Here is a 23,152-nt window from a genome sequence, read left to right as displayed (position 1 = left end):
GTCACGAAGGGCAACAAAATGGGTCATAGCGTGTCACCGTACTGTATAGTAACGGTGCCAAGTATCACAACCAAAGGAGCCCTGCTAAGAAAACAAACGGCACCCCACACTATCGAGGAAATGTAAGACATGTCATTCGGTCTTAAGTGTGCCAATGTGCAGTGCCACGCCACTTCACACATCATTCTTCTATCGCACGTAACTGTATTTCACTCTGCGGAATTCAGACAGTGGACATTAAAATTTCCTGTGGTGCCTCACCCGCTTTCCCGTCGGCCGGTTTGACGTCCTATACCCCTTAAAAAACTCGCAATTAGTACTGGGTTGGCCGGCCAGGGTGGCCGAGCGGTTCTAGGCGCTACAGTCTGGAACCGCGCGACCGTTACGGTCGCATGTTCGAATCTTGCCTCGGGCATGGATGTGTGTGATGTCCTTAGATTAGGTTAGGTTTAAGTAGTTCTAAGTTCTAGGGGACCGATCACGTCAGATGTTAAGTCCCATAGTGCTCAGAGCCATTTGAACCAATACTGGGTGGGTTAATTTGTGACTGGAAGAATAAGAACTCTTCATAAAATTTGCACTCTTTATTGATTATTAGCTAATAACTGTATCTTTTGTGAGATATAGAATTAAATATAGGAATCATAAAAGTGAAGACAAGAGACAAGGAAGACAGTACATGTTTCTTCAATCCTTAGGTCCCAGCATTTTTTTCTCTCTTATCTTCCTACAGCTATACACGATATGCTTTCCTTTCAGTGAAAGAATCTATTACCTGATCAAAGTTCGTCAAACGTTGAACTGCAACAAATAAATGTCATTGTCGAATACTGAAAAAGTTGTTAACACGAATAGTACCCAAGATTGGTGTGGTTTCTAGATTTGATTACGTCTGTTTTGTCACCGTCTACTAGACTAAACGAAATAGCTCTTTGTAATATGGCAGCAATTGCAACACACGCCGAAAAAGCGAGACTGTTTTGGCACAAATGGTCATTTTTATGTACCTCATTTACATAAATAACATAACAGAATACGACCCACGAAGTGCCGTATGGCGGGCGACAGTCATATTGGCATCCCACTGCTGCCTAGCGCGTCTCCGTACGTCCTCGTATCTCATTGACTGGAGTAGAACTGCCTTCAGTGACGAGTCCCGCTTAGAACTGAGCCCCGATGACCAGGGAAGACGTGCATGGACACCCCGAACAGGGACGAGATACCACTCTCACTGTCGCCCACCATTCGGCCCGACAACCAGGATCGATGGTCTGGGGTGGTGTTTCATTTCATAGCAGGACCGCTTTGGTTGTCATCCGTGGCACCTTTACAGCACACAGATACGTCGACGATATTCTACGCTCCGTTTTGTTTCCTTCATGGCAAGCCGTTCTGAGATTACATTTTAGCAGGATAATTCCCGCCCGCACACGGCGAGAGTATCTACGGCTTGTCGTCGTGCTTGCCAAACCCTACCTTGGCCAGCAGGGTCGCCAAATCTCTCCCCAATTAAGAACGTCTGGACCATTATGGCCGGGACCCTCCAACTATCTCGCGATTCTGACGATATAAAGCTCCAATTGGAGAGAATTTGGCACGATATCGCTCGGGAGGACATCCAACAACTCTTATCACCGAATGACAAGTCGAGCCGGCCGGAGTGACCGAGTGGTTCTAGCCGCTTCAGTCTGGAACCGCGCGACCGCTACGGTCGCAGGTTCGAATCCTGCCTCGGGCATGGATGTGTATGATGTCCTTAGGTTAGTTAGGCTTAAGTATTTCTAAGTTCTAGGGGACTGATGACCTCAGATGTTGAGTGCTCAGAGCCATTTGAACCATTTGAACCAATGACAAGCCGAATAACTTCTTGCATAAGGGACAGGGAGGGACCAACGTGTTACTGACTTGCTAAATTTGTGAAGCTCTTCCTCTAGAATAAAGCTTCCAATTTTTCTGAAATTGTAGTCATCTGTTTGTCTGTATGTGTCCATCACATCTTCCGATTTCCGTCCTGTTCGGGTAATTCCTTGATGGTGCTTCGCGTTCTTTTTTTGTCTTTTTTCTTGGAGTTTGTTTGACTTACGCATCTAAACGAAGTTGTCTTACTGTGCGAAAATTTTAACATAATGTTGTACCTCTTAATGAGTAGATTATAAGAGCATTTGAAACTTTCAAATTTGGCCAGTTAGTACGCGAAATATTGAAATCAAATTTTTGTTGCTCCTAAATCCCTTAGCGAGGCAACTTGCAAAGCTGGTACTGGGTTCCGGTATAGCGGTTTAGTAACATAAACAATGCGTCGGAGTTCGTCAGTACGCGATGCAGATCTTCGTGCATAAAGACCGAGCGAGCGATATAGTTTATCGTGTCAAGCACTGGGTTCCCGTTTGGGAAAAGAGAACTGCAGATTTATGTCCGCCCATTTCTAATTTGATTTCACGTAATTGCCTTCAGTCCTGTTGAACTAATTCCGCTGTGATTTCTTAAATATACGACTGCCGCCTCTTTCAGCCAACTAATCTACTGTTCCGTCCCTAAAGATCTGAGAGAGTGGAGCTCATATGGGGGCTAAATGACACTCGTTCTTCTCGCGCACTGTTCGCGAATGGAACGGGAAGGGGGAAATAATAGTGTGATATCAAGATTGCTTGCATATTATACGTGAAAAGCGAAAATTTCAAACGGCCATTTTTTTCACAAAAAGCGTGTTCTCGATTCTTTATTGCTTATCTCTAGACTCGTTTCAACTGCCAGGTCATGGAGAAAATGTTTTAAACATTACTTACTAGGTGGCGCATGGTCTTTACAGCAAGTAGTGCTTCCCTTTGGGGTTCCAAGTGCCAGGTCTCACGTTCTTCTCCATTAATTGATCCACAGTTTATGTCGTAAGCAGAGGCATGTAACCTTTTCTTTGTATCAATAAAATATCTTTGTAAGGGGAGGAGACAATTTGGGTTTCAAAAATAGGCAAAAAAGAAAAAAACAGTACGATGAAAGTGTCTCATTCTCATCCGTATGAAATAACTATTAAAATGCTTACTCTAAAACAGAATGGAGAAATGTCAACGAATTCCAAAGAGTAAAGACGATGGCTGATGTATGACATGTTGTAATTTATCTGAGAGACCAGCCATGTTTATCAGCTGCAAAGCTGCCATTTCTTTCTCAACTGCACAGGGACTTCCACAGAGAACTTTCCAACATGTGATCCCAAGAATGGCGCTGATTAAGAAACAAAAGACATTACTGAAAGTCATTTTGTTATTTTCTAGTAAAAATTTAGAGAACATGAGAAATATATTTTGTTAACTGCAGTTGTGCTAGTTAAAACATTACTGTTGTATTTCGGTATTTGTATTACTACAAATAAAAAGAACTGTATCTCAATATTACTGGCATCTGAAATAAACACTTTCTTATTGGCACTTGGAACCAATTAGTTCCCTGGTACGCCACCTAGATTAATAAATTATTTATTTTCTAATTTGTTTTATAATTTTTGTTGCATCTGTAAGAAAAATCTTAAATTAGCAACACCAATTTCAAACCAAATTTAGGATTTTTCATGTTACGTTAGTGTTAGCATATGTTTCGTTTGGATGCAAATAAACACAGAGATTCGTGCCACTAATTTTACTCATTCAGTATGAATGAAAAACAACCACAAAAGCTGAAGAGAACCGCGGATCTTTACCTTTTAGATGTGGCAACGAGACTAAAAATTTAAGAATAAGTTCATAGAGGGTTCGAAAAACTTGTAAATAAACTGAATAAGTAACAAATAAGCATCACACAGACCTCAACTAATAACCTACTTCACTAAGGAGTTTCTCCACAGTAGCCAGCAAGGCTTACACACACACACACACACACACACACAAAAATAAAAAGAAAAAAAAACAGCGCCTGCTCTTGCTTTGCGACGTAACGATGTGGCTTCGGTGTTTCCTAGCAGACTTTTGAAAAGCTTTCATTATAGTACCACACCAAGTTCTCCTGGTGAACACACAATCAAACGAGAAATATAGCCTGGTTTATCACTGTACTGACGATTCCTTGGCAGGCAGAACGCTGCACTTTATTTTGGATGGAGTGTAACCCCCGACATATAGAAGAAGCTAAAGTATTCGCCCATGTCACTGTAAAATGCCCATTACTGTTCTACATTGATGACTTAGTGGATAGCACTAGCCTTAATCTTACGTACTTTGGAAATGGGTCTATTGTCCTTGAAGTAGTGCTGTCAGTCAAAAGTCGTAGTAATATCCAATCAGATATTGATAAAGGGTGAGTGGTAAGCAGAGATACGTAAAGTTGTGTACTTCACGAAACGTAAACATTAATGGCCTCTGGCTACATGAATCATGAGACACAACTGGTATCAGCTGATCTATACAAAATATCTTGGACTCACAATGCACGAGGATGCGAAATGTAATGATAGCATGGGGTATACTGCAGGCAAACTACATAGACAACTTGTCTATAGTGCTACAATACTGAAAAAATACGGCGTGTAGATAGAAAATAGTTTGCAAAACACCTCGACGGCACGTACTGAAATACTTTTAACGAGTGTGTAAGTTTTTTCAGGTTGGATTAACAAGAGCATCGAAGGTATGCAAAGAAAAACAGTCCGAATCATCAGAAGCTACTCCAATTGATGTTGTAGAGCAACAGAAAGGTTAAAAATTTTAGTGGTCTTGATCGCAATAAAAAATATAAGATCATAATTTTCCGATTTAGTTTCGCTTGATTAACGATTATCTCCGTATCATGCTTACTGAAAAAGCACTACCTAAGGACAACGTTGACCGTATCATCATCCCTACGAAGTGTAACTCAGAATCGTGCTTACAGATGAATCTGTACTTAAGTACAATGTTGAGCACATCATCGTTACTAAGTGTATCATATCAACAGCAAAATTTGTTCAAAGCATGGTTGTTAACGTTTGAAACCGTCAGAAAAGTCTTCTGACAGCGTTAAAAGTTACAGGCATGTTTCGATCTTTTCTGATGATTTCAAACGTTGCTATTCATTCTTTGAAAAACACAAAAGACTCTTATGATGGTTTCACACTTTGAACATTTTTTTGCTATTGACGTGTAACGAAGAATTGTCCAACATTGTAATCAGGTACAGATTCCTTTTCATAGGGAAAATAAATGATTCTGAGTTACGCTTAGTTAACGGTGGTGTTCTGGCCAGTATCCTACTTTGGCACTGATTCTTTAGTAAGATCGATCTGAAGATGGTTGTTAATTAACCGAAATCGGCAATCAGCTAATTGTAATTTTTATTGGGATCAAGACAACTAAAAATAACGCACATCACTATGTCTGCTTCAACAGACTAAGTCAGATCTTACGAAGTAACAGAAATGCTGCAGAATTTTCACTGACATACTCTTAGGAAAAGAGCTTTAATATTTTGTTTAACCTACATAGATGTTAAGAACTGGATCTATAATGTTGTTCATCCGCCACTCCGATCTCGTATAGATTCTGAAGACAATAGCAAAACAGAGGGTATAAAAGCAGAATTTCTTTCCAACTTAATTCAAGATACTTTAAATATTAACCTCTTGAAGAACCCATCTCAACTAATTGGCACAATATATTAGTTGATTCAGTTGCCCAGATGTCGGAGGAATACCACTCTAACCCCCTCTTCCTGAATGTACAAAGCGCATGAACAACCTGTTCCTCACTAGTAATCTTGTGTTTACGTTTCTCACCAAGTCGACGTACAAAAATACATCAAAAGAATTAAGTAACGTGTTTCTAAATTCTTTTCTAGATGAAGAGTCTTTAAGAGAATTGTAAATCGCTGGTAGAGATTCAGTTACGAAAATTTAGACACGTACACCAGCTAGACTACGCAACTTTCCCGCTGCTTCCATTGCATATTTTACACAAGAACCATCAGATCAACATAAGTGGCTTGATTATTCTGAGAAATCATAGCTGCTTACCAATCCAGGAATGCTTGACTATTCTGAGAAATGATAGCTGCCTGCCAATCCAGGAATTTACCTGGACACCTGGACACCTTTTACAGGCAGTGCTTTTACTTCAATGAGCGGATTTTCCGACTGATATTAAAAGTGTACACATTCGCAATTTCTTTTTTTTTTTTAATCAGGAGATAGATGAGAAAGATGTTACTGGTAATGCAGTATCGCATGGTGGTGAATATAGAGCACCTACACTGGAAAGACAAACAGTAGGTTGATTGATATATTGAGTCGTAGGTTATGGGAAAGCTGTAAGTCGTGAGGGTTTGGACGTGATTATTAGTTTTAAGTCGATACATCGTTACTGGTGGTTTTGAAGGACACGCAGCAGTAATTTAATGTTGTCTGACTTAAATGACTACTCAGACTTCACTATATTAATTTAATTATTTTATTTTGCTTCATCGGTTTCGGAAAATCTTAGGCCAGCATCAAGTGTACGTGAAAAAGATGATGTATTTGAGTTTTTAGTCACATGTGATTCTGGATGGGTCATTACGTCCCGAAATAGACAATGTGAAATAAAACAATGAAATCAGTGCAGTGTAGTCTGAGCAATCAATAAGTCGGGCAACATGGCGATCTTGTTTTGGAACAGACAGCCTACTTTAATTCTAATTTTCCACCCATTATGTTTGTTGTTTACTTTATTTTCAATCGATTTTCAGGCCTTAAATGGCTCCACCTTGAGGTATTAAAAACTTCGAAATCTATTGCAAAAAAATAAATAAATAAAATAAAATAAACAACAAACACATGAGAAGAAAATTTCTATGAAAGTAGGCTGTGCGCTCCAACCTAAAATAATTTACAGCTGTATTCCACATTATCTAGCATCATGGGAGAAATAACATACTATCAGCATAATGTGGGAGGACGGATGGTACGGAAACGTGCATGTATCATAGGACCAGACGAGACCAGGCCATGATTATGAAGCAGATAGGAAAAGTGGACGGTCGGGGAGGATGAGAAGCCTCGATTGGGTAGAAGGCCGGGGAGGGGGGAGGCGGGGGGAGGGAACGGAGTGTAAGTGAAACTTAGATGGATTTCCTACATCTGCATGACTACTTTGCAATTCACAGATAAGTGATTGGCAGAGGAATTGTCGAAACATCTTCGGATTATTCCCGTGCCATTCAGCACCCGCACAGCGTGGGGGAAAAGCGAACACTTAAATCTATCTTGCGAGCCGTGATTTCTCTTATTTTATTGCGATGATCATTTCTCCTCTCCGAGAAGAAAGTTTATGACTGATATTTAGTGAAAAGATCTCGCCGCAATTATTTGTTTTAATGACTGCCACAGCAACTCGTGTGTCATATCGTGACATTTCCTCCCCTAATAATCCAAAAAATCTGACGTCCTTTGAAATATATCGATGTCTTCCGACAATCCTAGTTGATAAGATCCCTTACTGCACATAAATACACTATCAGATGACGGACAAGTGTAGTGTCGATAGTTTTTGTCGCGTCTTCTGAGCGTTCTGCCAATAAAACGCAGTCTTTGATTTGCCTTCGCCACAATATTTTCTGTGTGATAAATCCCTAGATATTTAGTTAAATTGACAGCCATGAGACTTGGGTGATTTATCATGTAACCGAAATTTAATGGATTCCTTCTAGTACTCATCTGGGTGACCTCACAATTTTAATTATTTATTGTCAACTGCCACTTATCTCACCACACAGATGTCTCGTCTAAATTATTTTGTAATTACTTTTGATCTTCTGGCGACTTTACCAGACGGTAAATGACAGCATGATCTGCAAATAATCGAGAAGGGTTGCTCAGATTATTCCTAAATCGTTTGCGTAGATTAAGAACAGCAAAGAGCCTGTTTCACTTCTTTGGGGAACGCCTGATATCAATTCTGTTTTACTCGATGACTTCCCTTCAGTTGCTACGAACTGTGACATTCCCCACAGGACATTACGAATCCAGTCGCACAAGTGAGACGATACTCCATGGACAGGCAGTGTTGTGTCGGTAGCTGGGCCGACACCGTGAAGTTTAGATGGCTGAAAATGCAAACTACACTAACGCTGAAGCCGATAGAGCACGCACGGCTAAAGCAGACGGGCGTGAAGTCTGGAACATGAGAACTTATAAATGAATAAGAAGAAAAGTATGTAGATGCTTATTACTTATCTTTTTATTAGTCCTTGGAATACATCTCTCTTGAATACTCGTAAGCTATAGGCACTGATACAAATGGCGCCTTGCTAGTTCGTAGCCATTAACTTAGCTGATGGCTATTCTGTCTCTCGGCTAATGAGAGAGAAAAGGCTTCGTACAACTGGGCGGTAGCTAGGTTCTCGTACAACTGGGCGGTAGCTTGGTTCTCGTACAACTGGGCGGTAGCTAGGTTCTCGTACAACTGGGTCGAGTGCTCTCTCGTATCACGAGACCTGCCTTGGTGGTGGCGCTAGGTCTGCGATCACAGTGGCGACACGCGGGTCCGACATGTACTACATGGACCGCGGCCGATTTAAGCTACCACCTAGCAAGTGTGGTGTCTGGCGGTGACACCACAGGCAGTTCCTCTTGCGAGGAACGCTATCAAAAGCCTCCTGGAAATTTAGAAATATGGATTCAGTTCGAGAACTCCTCTCTACAGCACTCATTACTTCGAGGGAATCAGAAGCTTGTTGTGTTTCACAAGAACAATATTTTCTGAAGATGTGCTGACTACGTGTCAATAAATCGTTTTCTTCGGGGTAATTCGTAATGTTCGAACACACTATATGTTCCAGAACCATACTACGGATCTTTCGTAGAGAGAGTGATTGTTTATGATTACTAAGTATGGAACTATTATATCAGCATACTTTGAAAATAACCTAACTGGTACGTAATCTGGAGTAAAAGACTTGCCTTTATTGAAGTAAGTTGCTTCGATCCTCTGAGGAAATCAGCTTCTAAGTTGCTCATGTTTGCAGCTTTTCTTTATTCGAATTCTGGAACATTTACTTCGTTTTCATCGGTGAAGGAACTTCGGAAAACGTTGTTTAGTGACACAGATTTAGTGGCTATGTCATCAGTAACGTAAACACTGCTATCGTACAATGAAGATAGTGATTGTGTTTTGCCGCCGGTGTTATTTACATATGACGAGTTTTTTTCTGACAGACTTCGAGGCAGAGTTTCGTTGTGAAAACTATTAAAAGCATCTCGATTTGAAGTCGCTTCGTATAGGATGGACAGAAGTTAGGATGGATTTCATTGTCTGGGAGAGAGCGACTGTTGAAGATGTGCTGATAGAGGATAAGGAGATTTTGTAGGTCGGTGAGATGTGTTGGTACAGACGTGACAGAATACCAAGATTGTAAATAAGAAGAGAAACAAGGGAGCTGTCGTAGTCGAACTTGGCATGTAACGGAGCGAAGTAACTCAGTAGTAAGACACTGGACACGTATTCGAGAGGACGGGATTTTAGATCCTCGTCCAGAATTCCAGATTTAGATTATCTGTGATTTATCTAAATCGCTTAAGGTGAATGCCGGGATAGTTCCTTTGAAAGGGCAAGGCCGATTGCCTTCTCCATCCGTCCCTAGACCCAGCTTGTGCACAATCTTTAATCACCTCATCGTCGAGGCACGTTAGATCCTAATCTTCTTTTCCTTTACAGCAGTCCCTCTTCTTGAAATGGGATCAGAACTATGAAACTTGGAAAAGCAGCTCGATTTGACGGAATATATCCCGAATTTATAGCTCTCTGTGAGCCAGCTACAGTAAAATGGCTTATCAACTTCTCCTCAAATATACTAAAACTCGGAAACTTTCCACCTCTGATGAAGAAAACAAAAGTATTAGCTATACTGGAACCCAATAAAAATCTCACAAAAGTGGAAAGCTATCATCCAATAGCCCTTCCAAGGGTCGCTTACCATCTGTTCGAGCGTCTAATCTACTACAAAAGTTTTGAAGTCATCCACAAACATATCCCTTAGTACAAACAGCGTCAGATCAGGCAGAAGTTGTAACGATCTGGTACTGTCTCTTGCTACTTATAGCGAAAATATGAGAAGAAATCAGTAAATGTACTTGCCTTTTTGGATCTATGATCTACATATACATCTACATCTACATGGTTACTTTGCAATTCACACTTAAGTGCCTGGCAGAGGGTTTCTAGGACCATTTTCAAACTACTTCTCTACCATTCCAATCTCGAATGGCGCGTGGGAAAAAGGAACACCTAAATCTTTCATTTCGAGCTCTGGTTTCTCTTATTTCATTAAGATGACCATTTCTTCCTACGTAGATGGGTGTCAACAAAACATTTACGCTTTCGGAAGAGAAAGTTGGAGATTGAAGTTTCGTAAACAGATCTCGCCGCAAAGAAAACCGCCTTTGTTTCAGTGACTGCCACCCCAAATCGAGTATCATATCAGTGACACACTCACCCTTATTGCGCGATAACACGAAACGAGCTGCCCTTCTTTGCACTTTTCCGATGTCCTCCGTCAATCCTACCTCGTAAGGATCCCATACCGAGAAGAAATATTCCAACAGAGGACGGACAAGTGTAATGTAGGTTATCTCTTTAGTGGGTTTGTCTCATCTTCTAAGTGTTCTGCCGACAAAGCGCAGTCTTTGTTTCGCCTTCCCCACAATACCATCTATGTGGTCTTTCCAACTGAAGTTGCTCGTAATTGTAATTCCTCGGTATTTAGTCGTATTGACAGCCTTTAGATTTGTGCGATTTATCGTATATCCCAAAATTATCAGATTTCTTTTAGTACCCATGTGGATGAACTCGCACTTTTCTTTGTTTAGCGCTAATTGCCACTTTTCACATCATACAGAAATTCTCTCTAGATCATTTTGTAATTGGAATTGATCGTCTAATGATTTTACCAGATATATCAATTGCTTATGACAGGGTTGGCGAGAATGACTTCTTTTGAAATTCTTGAGTGTGATCCCATGAGGTAAATTCACGGAATTACTTAACAACATGCTAAGCAATAGCATACTCTGTTGCTGAATACTGCTGTTCGACATGGATTAATAACGCAAACACTAAGAAGATACTCCTATCACACTCTGTCACTGAATACTGCTATTCGACATGGATCAATAACGCTTACATTAAGAAGACAGAGGTGCAACTCAGGCAATGCGAATAATTATAGGATCTACTGTGAGTGCAAACACCTCACGGGTAACTGTTCTCAGCAATATCCTACATCTAGCTCTAAGAATATCAGAAGCTCTCTTGAAGGTTTCGAACAATATTAAGAAAAATCCTCAGCTATCCATTCATCGAGATATTGCACAAGCAGAAACCAAGTGTTAGTTAACTATCAAGTGTCAGTGCAAGATATTTGAGGGTGATTGTTGATAGGATGGGTTCGTCTTAAATGGATAAGAGTGCTCGCGGAGGAGGAAGATACAGGTGGATAGTCCTATAAATATTGCTTGGGATATAGAAGGAATGCCAGCAGCCTTGCCGCAGTGGTAAGACCGGTTCCCGTCAGATCACCGAAGTTAAGCGCTGCCGGGCTTGGCCAGTACTTGAATGGGAAACCGTCATGGCTGCCGAGCGCTGTTGGCAAGCGGGGTGCACTCAGCCCTCTTGAGGCCAATTGAGGAACTACTCGACTGATAAGTAGCGGCTCCGGCCACGGAAACTTATAACAGCCGGGAGGGCGGTGTGCTGACCACATGCCCCTCCATATCCGCATTCAATGGCGCCTAACTTCTGCTCGGCGATTGGTCGGTACCGTTGCGTCTTCCGAGACCTGTTCGGACGGACACTATCTCGAAGGAATCATCTAGAGAAGCTTCGATCTGAAGAAGGAGATGAACTGGTTGAGATGGATCTGGAGGGAGTGTTGTGACTTCTGTGTAGGATGGAGGAACAGGAAGGCGATCGGCCTGGAGGAGATGAGTTTGGGAACGAGCTCGGCGGTACTCACGTTGGGAGGGCAGCGTGATTATGAGGATGAAGGCGGCGCCGGCGAAGGCGGCGTACTCGACCTGCGTGTAGAGCAGGTACACGATGAGCGGCAGCTGCAGCGCGATGCACCACACGCAGTGGCCCCACAGCACCACCTTGTCGAAGCGGCTCACGTCGTTGGTCATCAGATTGACGACGCCACCCGTCGCCGTCATGCCGCCCTCGCTCGGCGTCTGACGGCTCAGCCGCAGCACCTGCGCACGACGAGCACGTCTTATAGTACGCGAAGAGTTTTGCTGCTCAAGCGAGGCAGGGCATTGCAGTGCAGGAATAGCTGCGCGATGCAGTGTGAGGCTGACATGAGCGACAGTACCTTAGCCTGTATCGTGCACTGTTCCCTCGTGAAACAATGACTGAACCTTAGATCTCAGACGATAGTCCCACTCTGATGAGGAAGAAGACACGCTCATGTTTACTGCACTTAATAAATCAGAATGGAAAATCGGATACACGAGTAGTAAAAGACAACACGGTGAATCAGCATAGATGTCAGCGTTTTCTAATACACGGTTCACTAAGTACTTGCGTTCAAATCGGAGGCAGTTAATAGAGGTTCACGAGCTTGTCCAGATATCGCTCTTTCCTGAAGGTTGTAATACTAGGTAGAAGTCAATAAAATTGGATGTGTTGTCGAGATAAATTTTATTTGCATTCCTTACAAGAACAACCAAAATCTAAATTTAGTTACTCTCATAATTCAGCAGCTAGAATACAATACGTAAGTGTCACAATCAGTATTTACATCATGTCGTTTAAATACTAACTGTATCAGTTACAACGCTTTAACGGCATGATAACGTTGGTAAGAGTACACTTCTTACATTTATTTTGGTGGGTAGTTTCTTATACAAATACCGCTATTTTCATTGACTCTTCTCTATATTAACGTACATTTTCAGTTTTATGACCATCGTCCAATTACACTGTCCTCAAACGATGAGAAGTTCTTTTAACTATGTCGTGTATTGATGTTGTCATTTTAAGAAAGATTTTAACGATGTGAGAAGCTGTCAAGGCACTAACACTAACCAAGAATGTACGATGGTATGTATTTTCTAATTAATTCATATATACACTCCTGATCCCTGCTACAGTATTATGTGCAGTTCTGTAAGCTGTGCCGGCCGCGGTGGCCGTGCGGTTCTAGGCGCTTCAGTCTGGAACCGCGCTGCTGCTAGGGTCGCAGGTTCGAATCCTGCCTCGGGCATGGATGTATGTGATGTAGTTAGGTTTAAGTAGTTCTAAGTTTAGGGGACTGATGACCTCAGCTGTTAAGTCCCATAGTGCTTAGAACGATTTCAACCATTTTTCTGTAAGCTGTTGTATGTCGTCAACACGAAAAAAAAATTGTTTTATATTTTAGATCTGAAGATGACTAGGCCGCTAGCTAAATTTAGTAATCCATCCAAATAAAGAATAGTTCATATGCGATCTTGCATCCGTGAGGTTTTCAGTCCCTAACATAAATACAACAATGCACATTATCATAAAGCAGCATCTGTGAGGAAATGAGCTGTGCACAACAACATTCCCGAAATGGACTGGCTTGCCCAGAGCTCCAACCTGAAGCACATAGAGCATCGTTGGGATGAGTTAGAAAGTCTACTTCAAAAATGGTTCAAATGGCTCTGAGCACTATGGGACTTAACATCTATGGTCATCAGTCCCTAGAACCTAGAACTACTTAAACCTACCTAACCTAAGGACATCACACAACACCCAGTCATCACGAAGCAGAGAAAATCCCTGACCCCGCCGGGAATCAAACCCGGGAACCCGGGCGCGGGAAGCGAGAACGCTACCGCACGACCAGGAGCTGCGGACAAGTCTACTTCACTTCAGATCCCAACATCCACCATCAGTAACGTTTCTGGTTTTGAGTCTTGAGGCAGAATGGGCTGGCATTTTTCAACAGACATTCAGACAGTTCACTGGAAATCCCCAGCAGGGTTCAAGCCACCGTAAAGGCGAATGGTGAACACACCCCATATTAATGTCCACTAATGGGTGTTCGGATACTTTCGATAATACAGTTAATATGGGAAGAGATTTGTAAGTGAGACATTCTGCATACAACACGTAAATCGAATGTTGCTCTCATTTTATCATACGACGACTTCTAGTAGTCATATTCGAGGTAAGGGATACCTCTGTGCATTCATAAAGGATGCCTAGTACCGATAAGTGCTGTCACAGCCGTCTGCAGAATTGGCGACATCCTCTAGGCAGGCACGATTTTGCACTGGCTTGAACTGGTCGTAAAGGAAGATGTACGTTTTAACTCCTGATGACGATAGTGGGGACAGATATCTAAAACTCGAGTGTTTTATTCGAAGTGACGCTGCTCGTAAACCAGGAAGTTGTATGTATGTGTATGTGTGTGTGTGTGTGTGTGTGTGTGTGTGTGGGAAGGGGTTGGGGGGGGGGGGGTCCCCGTTCTTTCGGAGAAGTCCGAGCCCTGTTTCCGGGTGCCTCAGTGCCTATTAAGCAGGAGACACGGATTCGAATCCTGGCCGGGCACAAATTTTCAACTTCTCCCACTGATTTCAATCAATGCCCGCTCTCAGCCATGGTCTATAACTCCTCTGTGTGTCAAGAAGATTTTATTGAGGTGTACATTAGTATGCGAGTGTAATATTCAGTACGTTTCCAGTCGTTTATCATTGAAGAAATCTTGAGGTTTAACATCTCGTCGACGACGACTTCTGATTCGATAAGAACTGGAAACGAAGTCGGCTGTGTCCATTCTAAGGAAAACATCCTGGTGTTAGCCCCAAGAGATTTAGGAAAATCACGAAAAAACTAAATTAGGAAACCTAGACTCGAATTTTAACTGGCGTCCTTATGAGTGTGGAATCCAGCGTGCTAGCCACTGCACCACTTCTCTCGGTGATCTCCAAGAGGAATGAGTGATAAAAACCAAGACTTCATTGTACAAGGAGAGGCAAAAAGACTGTCCCGCACGAATAATTTAGAATCCACGAACAGAGCACTGCGCAAGCCCAAGTTCAGAAATGCCAGTGTTCACAACTCAGGCGGTCTATGGAGCTTAAGCTTCGTGTTTACACCGTCAAGTAGAAGCAGAATAGTAGTTAGCATACAGTGTAGGTCGAGATTAATTGCAATTTAACTCATCGTATCATTTCTTTTGGAAATCATTATTCGAGCACTTACAAGGGAAACTCCCCATCGCACCCCCCTCAGATTTAGTTATAAGTTGGCACAGTGGATAGGCCTTGAAAAACTGAACACAGATCAATCGAGAAAGCAGGAAGAAGTTGTGTGGAACTATGAAAAAAATAAGCAAAATATACAAACTGAGTAGTGCATGCGCAAGATAAGCAACATTAAGGACGGTTCAGGCGCTCAGTCCGGAGCCGCGCGACTGCTACGGTCGCAGGTTCGAATCCTGCCTCGGGCATGGATGTGTGTGATGTCCTTAGGTTAGTTAGGTTTAAGTAGTTCTAAGTTCTAGGGGACTGATGACCACAGATGTTAAGTCCCATAGTGCTCAGAGCCATTTGAATCAACATTAAGGACACTGTAGCTCAGGAGCGCCGTGGTCCCGCGGTTAGTGTGAGCAGCTGCGGAACGAGAGGTCCTTGGTTCAATTCTTCCATCGAATGAAAAGTTAAATTTATTTTATTTTATTTATGATAATCACATCCACAAGAAAACCTAAATCGGGCAAGGTAGAAGAATCTTTTTACCCATTCGCCAAGTGTACAAGTTAGGTGGGTCGACAACATATTCCTGTCATGTGACGCACATGCCGTCACCAGTGTCGTATATAATATATCAGACGTGTTTTCCTGTGGAGGAATTGGTTGACCTATGACCTTGCGATCAAATGTTTTCGGTTCCCATTGGAGAGGCCCGTCCTTTCGTCTACTAATCGCACGGTTTTACGGTGCGGTCGCAAAACACAGACACTAAACTTATTACAGTGACAGAGACGCCAATGAACGAACGAACAGATCATAACTTTGCGAAAATAAAATTTTCACCCAAGGGAAGGCTTGAACCAAGGACCTCTCGTTCGGCAGCTGCTCACGCTAACCACAGGACCACGGCGCACCTGAACTCACAATATCCTTGATGTTGTGTATCTGTGCGCATGGACTACTCACTTTGTGTATTTTGTTTATTTTTTTCATAGTTCCACACAACTTCTTCCTGTTTTCTCGATTGATCTGTGTTCAGTTTTTCAAGGCCTATCCACTGTGCTAACTTATAACTAAATCTGAGGGGGATGCGATGGGGAGGTTCCCTTGTTAGAAACGGTTGAAATATAACTCCACCTCGGTAGTATTTCTACAAAGTGGAGTGTTTCACATTTGTGTTAATGGCCGAGTGGATATGCTTGTGGTTTACGAACGTTAAGGACGCGCCTTCGAATCTAACTGTAGTCAACTGTCCTTTTTTAATATTTTAAACCTTAATTCGATACAAATTGTGCAGTTGTAGGCTTTTCCATGTTCAACATTCTTTCAAAAGATTCCATTTTATAATAGTCTATCTTTAGCCAAACAGACAAACGGTCATAGTAAAACTGTTGAAAATGGATGTGTTTATTTGTGATTACTTCGACCTCCATCCGGTATCTCTATAGTTTTCAGCTAATAGAAACGTATCAGATGATTGGCACATTTTTCTAAGTTCTTACGCGTGGTTTACACAAGTGAGTGGATGTGCCTTCCAGAATCTGTTATTTCCAGTTTAATATTCGTTCTTCAACTACGGCAGGCCTATTCGACTGTTACGCTACAAAGAAAAGTTCGGTAGTCCCTTAGTAGAGTGCCGTATTACTCCTGTAGCTGTGGTATATGTTGAATCGAATGTCACCAGAAGCTTTTCTTTATCGCGTCGAAAATGTTTCGTTCTTAATTTATTTTTTGTTAATAAATTATATTTTTTATTTTCTTTAGTACGCTCTTCAGTAAATAACTAATTATGATTTGTGAGTTGGTGTCTAAAAATAATCTTCCTCGGAAGGTAATATTTATCTGATCTCGTATAACAATAAAATAATCAACCTTTGAGGGTGATATTCGTCTGACCTCGCATAAAAATAATCTTCCTTGGAGGATGATATTCATATGACCTTCCATAATAATACAAATAATTTTCCTTGAAGGGTGATATTCATCTAAGCTACCATAAAAATACAATTAATATAGTACTAAGCAGATTTGTATTTTGAAGTTAATTTTGTTGGCTTAATATGAATAAAATGAAATGAAATAAAATAAAATGAAGAAGCTACGTATAGCTTTAGTATATTGTCCACACGCCAGTGGCATCAACAGCAGCTTGTATACATCGAGGCATAGAATTGACAAGTCTATGGAAAAAGTCCTCATCCATGACATTTATCTCCTATGAAGAGTGAACCAAATCCCACAGGGCATTCACAGTTCTCGGAGGAGGGTCTGGCCAACTGTCCCGCAGAGTCTTCTTAAGCTGAGCCCATACGTGCTCTGTGGGATTGAGATAAGGTGGCTTTGGAGATCTCGGAAGGTATTGAATAATATTCTCCCTCCTTCGAAAGCAGTTCTGAATCCTAATGCCAGTGTGTGATGGGTGATTATCAGGTTGTTAAGTGAGACGTCCTTCGGGTGATGGATGATTATCATTTTGGTAAGTGAGACGTCCTTCGGGGTACCAGAGTCGATCTGCAGCGATGATTACATTTTCAAGGTAATGTTCATAGCATGCTGAATTGAACTTGCCTTAGATACGTTCTAAAGTTCCTGCACCCACGTAAAGCATCCAGTCCCAACATTCCACACTTCCGCGTCAGCTTCTAGCGCGTGTGGCCACGAAGCGCGCGTCGTATCGTTGTCCATCTGTGCTGTAAACAAGTGTAGGACCTCTACTCGTGAACTCAATTGTGCTCTCGTCGGTGAGAATGACTTCCCTCCAATTGACATCTTCTCAGAAACTCACAATTTCCGGTCTATCCACGGCTTATTAGTCATACAACGGTCCTTCGATAAGAGCACGACGGAACCTGATCCCATGGTCCTTTAATCTTCTGAGAGCAGTTCTCGACGCGTTCGAGAAATGTGAAGCTCTCCTTAGTTTCCGAATGAGTGACAAAGAACCATTCTGGGCCTTTCTGACCAATTATTCATCTTGTCTCTGAGTAGAGACTCGTGGTCTTCCAGATATTGGACGTCTCACTACCTCACTACTATCTCTAAATCGTTTAAGCCATCTCCTTGCTGTGGAAGCGTCAACACCATAACGAACTCCTTCCTCAGATGCTCTAACACCGTTTTCAAAGGCAGCAATTATTCGCTCGCAAACATTCACATCAGTCATTTTGAAGCAAACCTATGACATATTCCAATCAGCTGATACGTTTCTCTTAACTGAAAACCATAGGGACACCAGATGGCGGTCGAAGCAATTACAAATAAATACATCTATTTTCAATATTTTTACTTTGTCCACATGTCTGTTTGTTTAAAGATTAGACTATCACGAAACGGGATCTTTTGAAGGAATGTGGAACCTATAAAAGCCTGTAACTGCACAATTTGTAGATAATTAAGGTTTCAAATATTACCTGCTCAGGTCTATATAAAAAATATGACCGGTGACTCAGATTCGAAGGCGCGTCGTTTACGTTCGTAAACCGTCAGCCTATCTACCTATTTGTTCTATTTTCTCATCTAGCTAGGCTTAATCTCCGAAATAAAAGAAACAAAAATCATATTTACCCCTGCTTGGCACCGCCACTTTAACTCTACCATAAAAAACGAAATGAACTATCCCTCTTCAGGCGTTGTCCTAACTATTACCAAAATTTCTCAAAAATGGTTCAAATGGCTCTGAGCACTATGGGACTTAACATCTGAGGTCATCAGTCCCCTAGAACTTAGAACTACTTAAACCTAACTAACCTAAGGACATCACACACATCCATCCCCGAGGCAGGATTCGAACCTGCGACCGTAGCGATCGCGCGGTTCCAGACTGAAGCGCCTAGAACCGCTCGGCCACACCGACCGGCCAAAATTTCTCCCGAGGGATATGTTCGACGGGTCTGTAATTTGCTTTTTCATTTTTAATTTACTTTTTTTTTGTAACTGCATGATAATAATTAGTAAATGTGTGCAAATGAAAATGCTATATAACGAAATATTACAGTAAAAATGTGATTCAGAGGATAAAGTCAAATAGCTTTGTATATTGCTTGCGATACTTCAGCGAAGAGAATCTTTCTACAAGAAATGGTGCAGCTGGAGTTTTCTTATCCACTGCCACTAGCGTAATCCACTCAGCCATTGAGACAGATGTGAAACGCTCGTCGTTGTAGTAATGCTACCGACGTGGAGTTCTTATGTTTCAACCGTTTCTACGTGCTCGAATAATGATTTTCAAAAGAAATGATACGATGAGTTAAGTTACAATGAGTCTCGACAAATACTGTATCCTAACTATTGTATTGCTTCTATTTAACGATTTAAACATCAAGCTGAAGCTCTACAGGCCGCCAGAGTTGTGAACACTGGCACTTCTGATCTGGGGAATGCGCAGTGCTCTGTCTTGGACTCTAAATCATTCGGGCCGGGCGATGTTTTTGCCTCTCATTGTAAAACACCTTTTATATTCTGAGTAAAATCGCTGTAATATGGTATTACACGTTTACGATCATGAATCTCTTGTTCACACGCTTTATAAAATTTGCATTTCGTGATGTAAGACAAACATAAGCCTAAGGAAGTATTGATGAATATCCCTGATACTGCGTAGCACCTAGACAAGTTTCAACCCAGAGTGATTCATTATCACATGGACTTAAGTATACTAGTAGTTCTGCGGAATGGACTTAAGTAGTACTGGGGAATCACGCTGCTCCATGCCCGCTCCTTCACCAAACGCTTTTCATCGGGAATGATCAGACCACCGTATAAGGCGCCCTCATCTTGACTTTTCCAGTCGTATCACTACTAGTTATTGCCTTTTCTCATCCAGTCGCAAACAGTGACGGAAAAAATATTATCTACATGCCTATGAATGAGCCCTAATTTCTCTTATGCAGGTTCTCTAAATTTTTTCAAGATCGTTTCTCGAAAAGAACGTCGCCTTCCCTCCAGGGATTCCCAACTGAGTTCCGTAAAAGTTTCGTGTTGTATGAACCTACCAGTAACAGTTAGCAGCTAGCCTCTGAATTGCTTCGAAGTCTTCCTTCAATCCGACGCGGTGCTGACCCCAAATACTCGAGCTGTACTCAAGATTAGGTCATACTAGAACCCTACATGCAGTCTCCTTTACAGATGAACCACACGTTTCTAAAGTTCTCCCCATAAACCGAAGCCGACCATTCTTCGTCTCTACCACAATCCCTACATGCTCCTTTCATTTAGTATCGCTTTGCAACGTAACTCCTAGACATTTCATCAACATGAGTGTCCGAAGCACGCTACTAATATTGTATTAGAACATTACGGGTTTGTTTTTCCTTTTCATCTGCATTAACTCACAATTTTCTACATTTAGAGCAAGCTGTCATTCATCACACCAACTAGAAATTTTGTCCAAGTCACCTTCTATCCTCCTACAGTCACTCACAGCCAACACCTTCCCGTGTATCCCAGCATCATCAGCAAACAGCCGTAGATTGCTGCTCGCCCTATCCGCCAGATGATTTACGTGTACAGAAAACAACAGCGTTCCTATCATACTTCCCTGTGGCACTCCTATCGAAACCCTTGTCTCTGAAGAACACTCGCCATCGAGAACAACGTACTGAGCTCTGTTACTTAAGAACTGTTCGAGGCACTCACATATCTGCGAACCTATTCCATATGCTCGTACTTTGTTAATAGTTTGTGGTGGAGCACCGAGTCAAAAGCTTTTCGGAAATCTAGGAATATGAAATCTACCTGTTGCCCTTCATCTGTTAGGTCCATCGAAACATTGCGCCAGTTGGGCAACGGTGTGACGACACACTGTTTCATTAACTGCTCAAATTCATGGTGCTTGTGGCAGGTGCTATCACGGGATTTTTTTCCTTTTTCATCTGTTTTTACGTTAACCTAATGCTCGCAGCTTCGTTAGGTACTACTCCGGACAGCGAATACAGAACCACAACGTTATCACTTCCAATAAATCAATAGTCCATAACTTGCTCGTGGTGGAAAATCCTTTCATACTTCCCCAAGATAGCCAGTGGAATTTCTGTAAATCTCTTAGATTTTTTTCGCCTCAGAGTATTCTTAGAATAGATTTGTCAGCACCCTTTATCAGTTTGGAGTCTCTGTCATCTCCATAATTGTAAGCTTCAACGATTTCGTTTAAAATGATAGTTACTAGTACCAATGACGCGTTTACAATGTAATTTTAATTTCAGACCTACATAAAACCAAGATTTGAGTCTCTGTTACAGAGCGATCAGAGTCCTGCCTCCACCCAAATGATCGGGTTTCGATATCTGCTACTTGCAAGGGAAGAAGGTTAGGTATTAATGTCCTGCCGCAGCGTGGACATTAGAGACGGAGCACAAGACCGGATTGGGGAATTATGTGTAAAGAAATGTGCCGTGTCCATTTCCAATGAACCATGCTGGTATTCGACTTTGGAGAAAACACGTCAAACCTATGCCACGAAGCCCGGACGGGAATTTGAATTGCTGCTAAATCAGGATATCCTATAGAAGGTTTACTCAGCTGTTCTTCAGCAATCGACTCGGGGGATCAATTCCAAGGATTTCCTCCTCGGCAGAAGGCATGGAGAAGGATACGCCAAGTTTCTGGAAAGCGAGGAGCTACTTCGAGGAGAAATAGCGAATGCAGTTTGGGGAAGCCTACAATAACGGACGGGAGAGAGGTGTACTAACCACATGCCCGCTCACATCGACGTACGGTGACGACGTTGGCAGAGAACTAGACAGCAAACAACTGACAGCACGCGGTTCTTGATGTCTTATCGTGGAGTTATACTTCACAACAAGATCCTCACCAAGAGCGGTTCAGTACAAACTAGACGACGCTGCTGGGGCAGGTTCTGTCCGATTCGTTCCAGATTCATAATCCGATAAGCTTCGCATGAAGAGTGCATATAAGACGAGGCCTTAAACCCAACACATCTCCTCAATGAAAAGTAAAAATTATGGCTGTAATCTCTCTGAAAGTCATAACACATTATCTGTAACTAAACTGGTAGTTATCAACCTAATATCATAGGTAACCACCTTTCCATATCCCTCTGGCAATTGTATCATATATTCAGGTGTCTGAGGTCATCAGATATCTGTCACTTTTCTGACAAGGCGCTAAACCCAAGACACCAATCCCATAATGGCAAAATTTATGACCATAAACCTACGTAGCAAATAAGATTATCTTGATGTGGCTAGTTTCATCTTTAATCCTTGTCCAAATAAGACGATGCACTGACTCTAACGACCTCGATATCGTCTTGCCGTTAATCTCTGGCTTCTTTCCTCACATATTTCTTATTTTATTCCTCCGTGGCCGTATCTTGAGATCCAAAGTTTCTCTTAATGTGGATAGGCTTCTTACGTCATTTATTATAACGTCGTTGCTTGCTCTGAATGTCACGTGAGCTTGTGTACCTTGAGAAACTGATATCTTCTGTCAACGGTCGTAGCGCCAAGTGTAAATTCTGTTTCATTAGCACACAGCTGTGAAACAAACAAATCATAGACTAAGGAAATTTTTACCACTACTCGCACATACATCTCGGAAAAGACTATCCTAAAACAGCTGATGCCTCGGAAGTGTTTCTTAAGAATTTAGCAGTGTAACCACACAAATCATGTACCAACAATCACAAATTTGTTGTTGGAAAAGAGCTGCCCTCATCGTGTCCCATTGTCCATTCCTCTTTCTCATCATAAACATAAGTTATATCTAGTAGTAATAGTTACACATTTAATCTATACATGCGTAGGTCCTGAATGAAGTAACGAAAATATTCAAAAGTACCTTTTCGTTATCTGTTCATTTATATTTGGTTGTTAGGGGAAATTCTCGCCGCGCTAAGTCTTATTACAGTATAATAGATAATTTAAGGTGTTTTTTAAACTTCCTGGCAGATTAATACTGTGTGCCCGACCGAGACCCGAACTCGGGACCCTTTGCCTTTCGCGGGCAAGTACTCTACCATCTGAGCTACCCAAGCACGAC

General features: G+C 41.8%; 1 protein-coding gene and 1 pseudogene across 1 annotated transcript in view; one reads left to right on the top strand and one right to left on the bottom strand.

The window, feature by feature from the left end:
* LOC126458156 (ATP-binding cassette sub-family C member 4-like) overlaps positions 1-23,152 on the bottom strand; it is a 382,852-nt gene that overhangs the window by 203,588 nt on the left and 156,112 nt on the right. The window contains exon 5 of the mRNA XM_050095019.1: positions 11,950-12,184. Within this exon, the coding sequence (XP_049950976.1) occupies positions 11,950-12,184 (235 nt within the window). The remainder of the gene's footprint in view (positions 1-11,949; positions 12,185-23,152) is intronic.
* LOC126459219 (5S ribosomal RNA) lies at positions 11,468-11,585 on the top strand (annotated as a pseudogene).

The sequence above is a fragment of the Schistocerca serialis genome, chromosome 2 (assembly GCF_023864345.2).
Source record: "Schistocerca serialis cubense isolate TAMUIC-IGC-003099 chromosome 2, iqSchSeri2.2, whole genome shotgun sequence".
In the NCBI taxonomy this organism is placed as follows: Eukaryota; Metazoa; Arthropoda; class Insecta; order Orthoptera; family Acrididae; genus Schistocerca; species Schistocerca serialis.
This window is presented reverse-complemented; position numbering and strand designations above follow the sequence as displayed.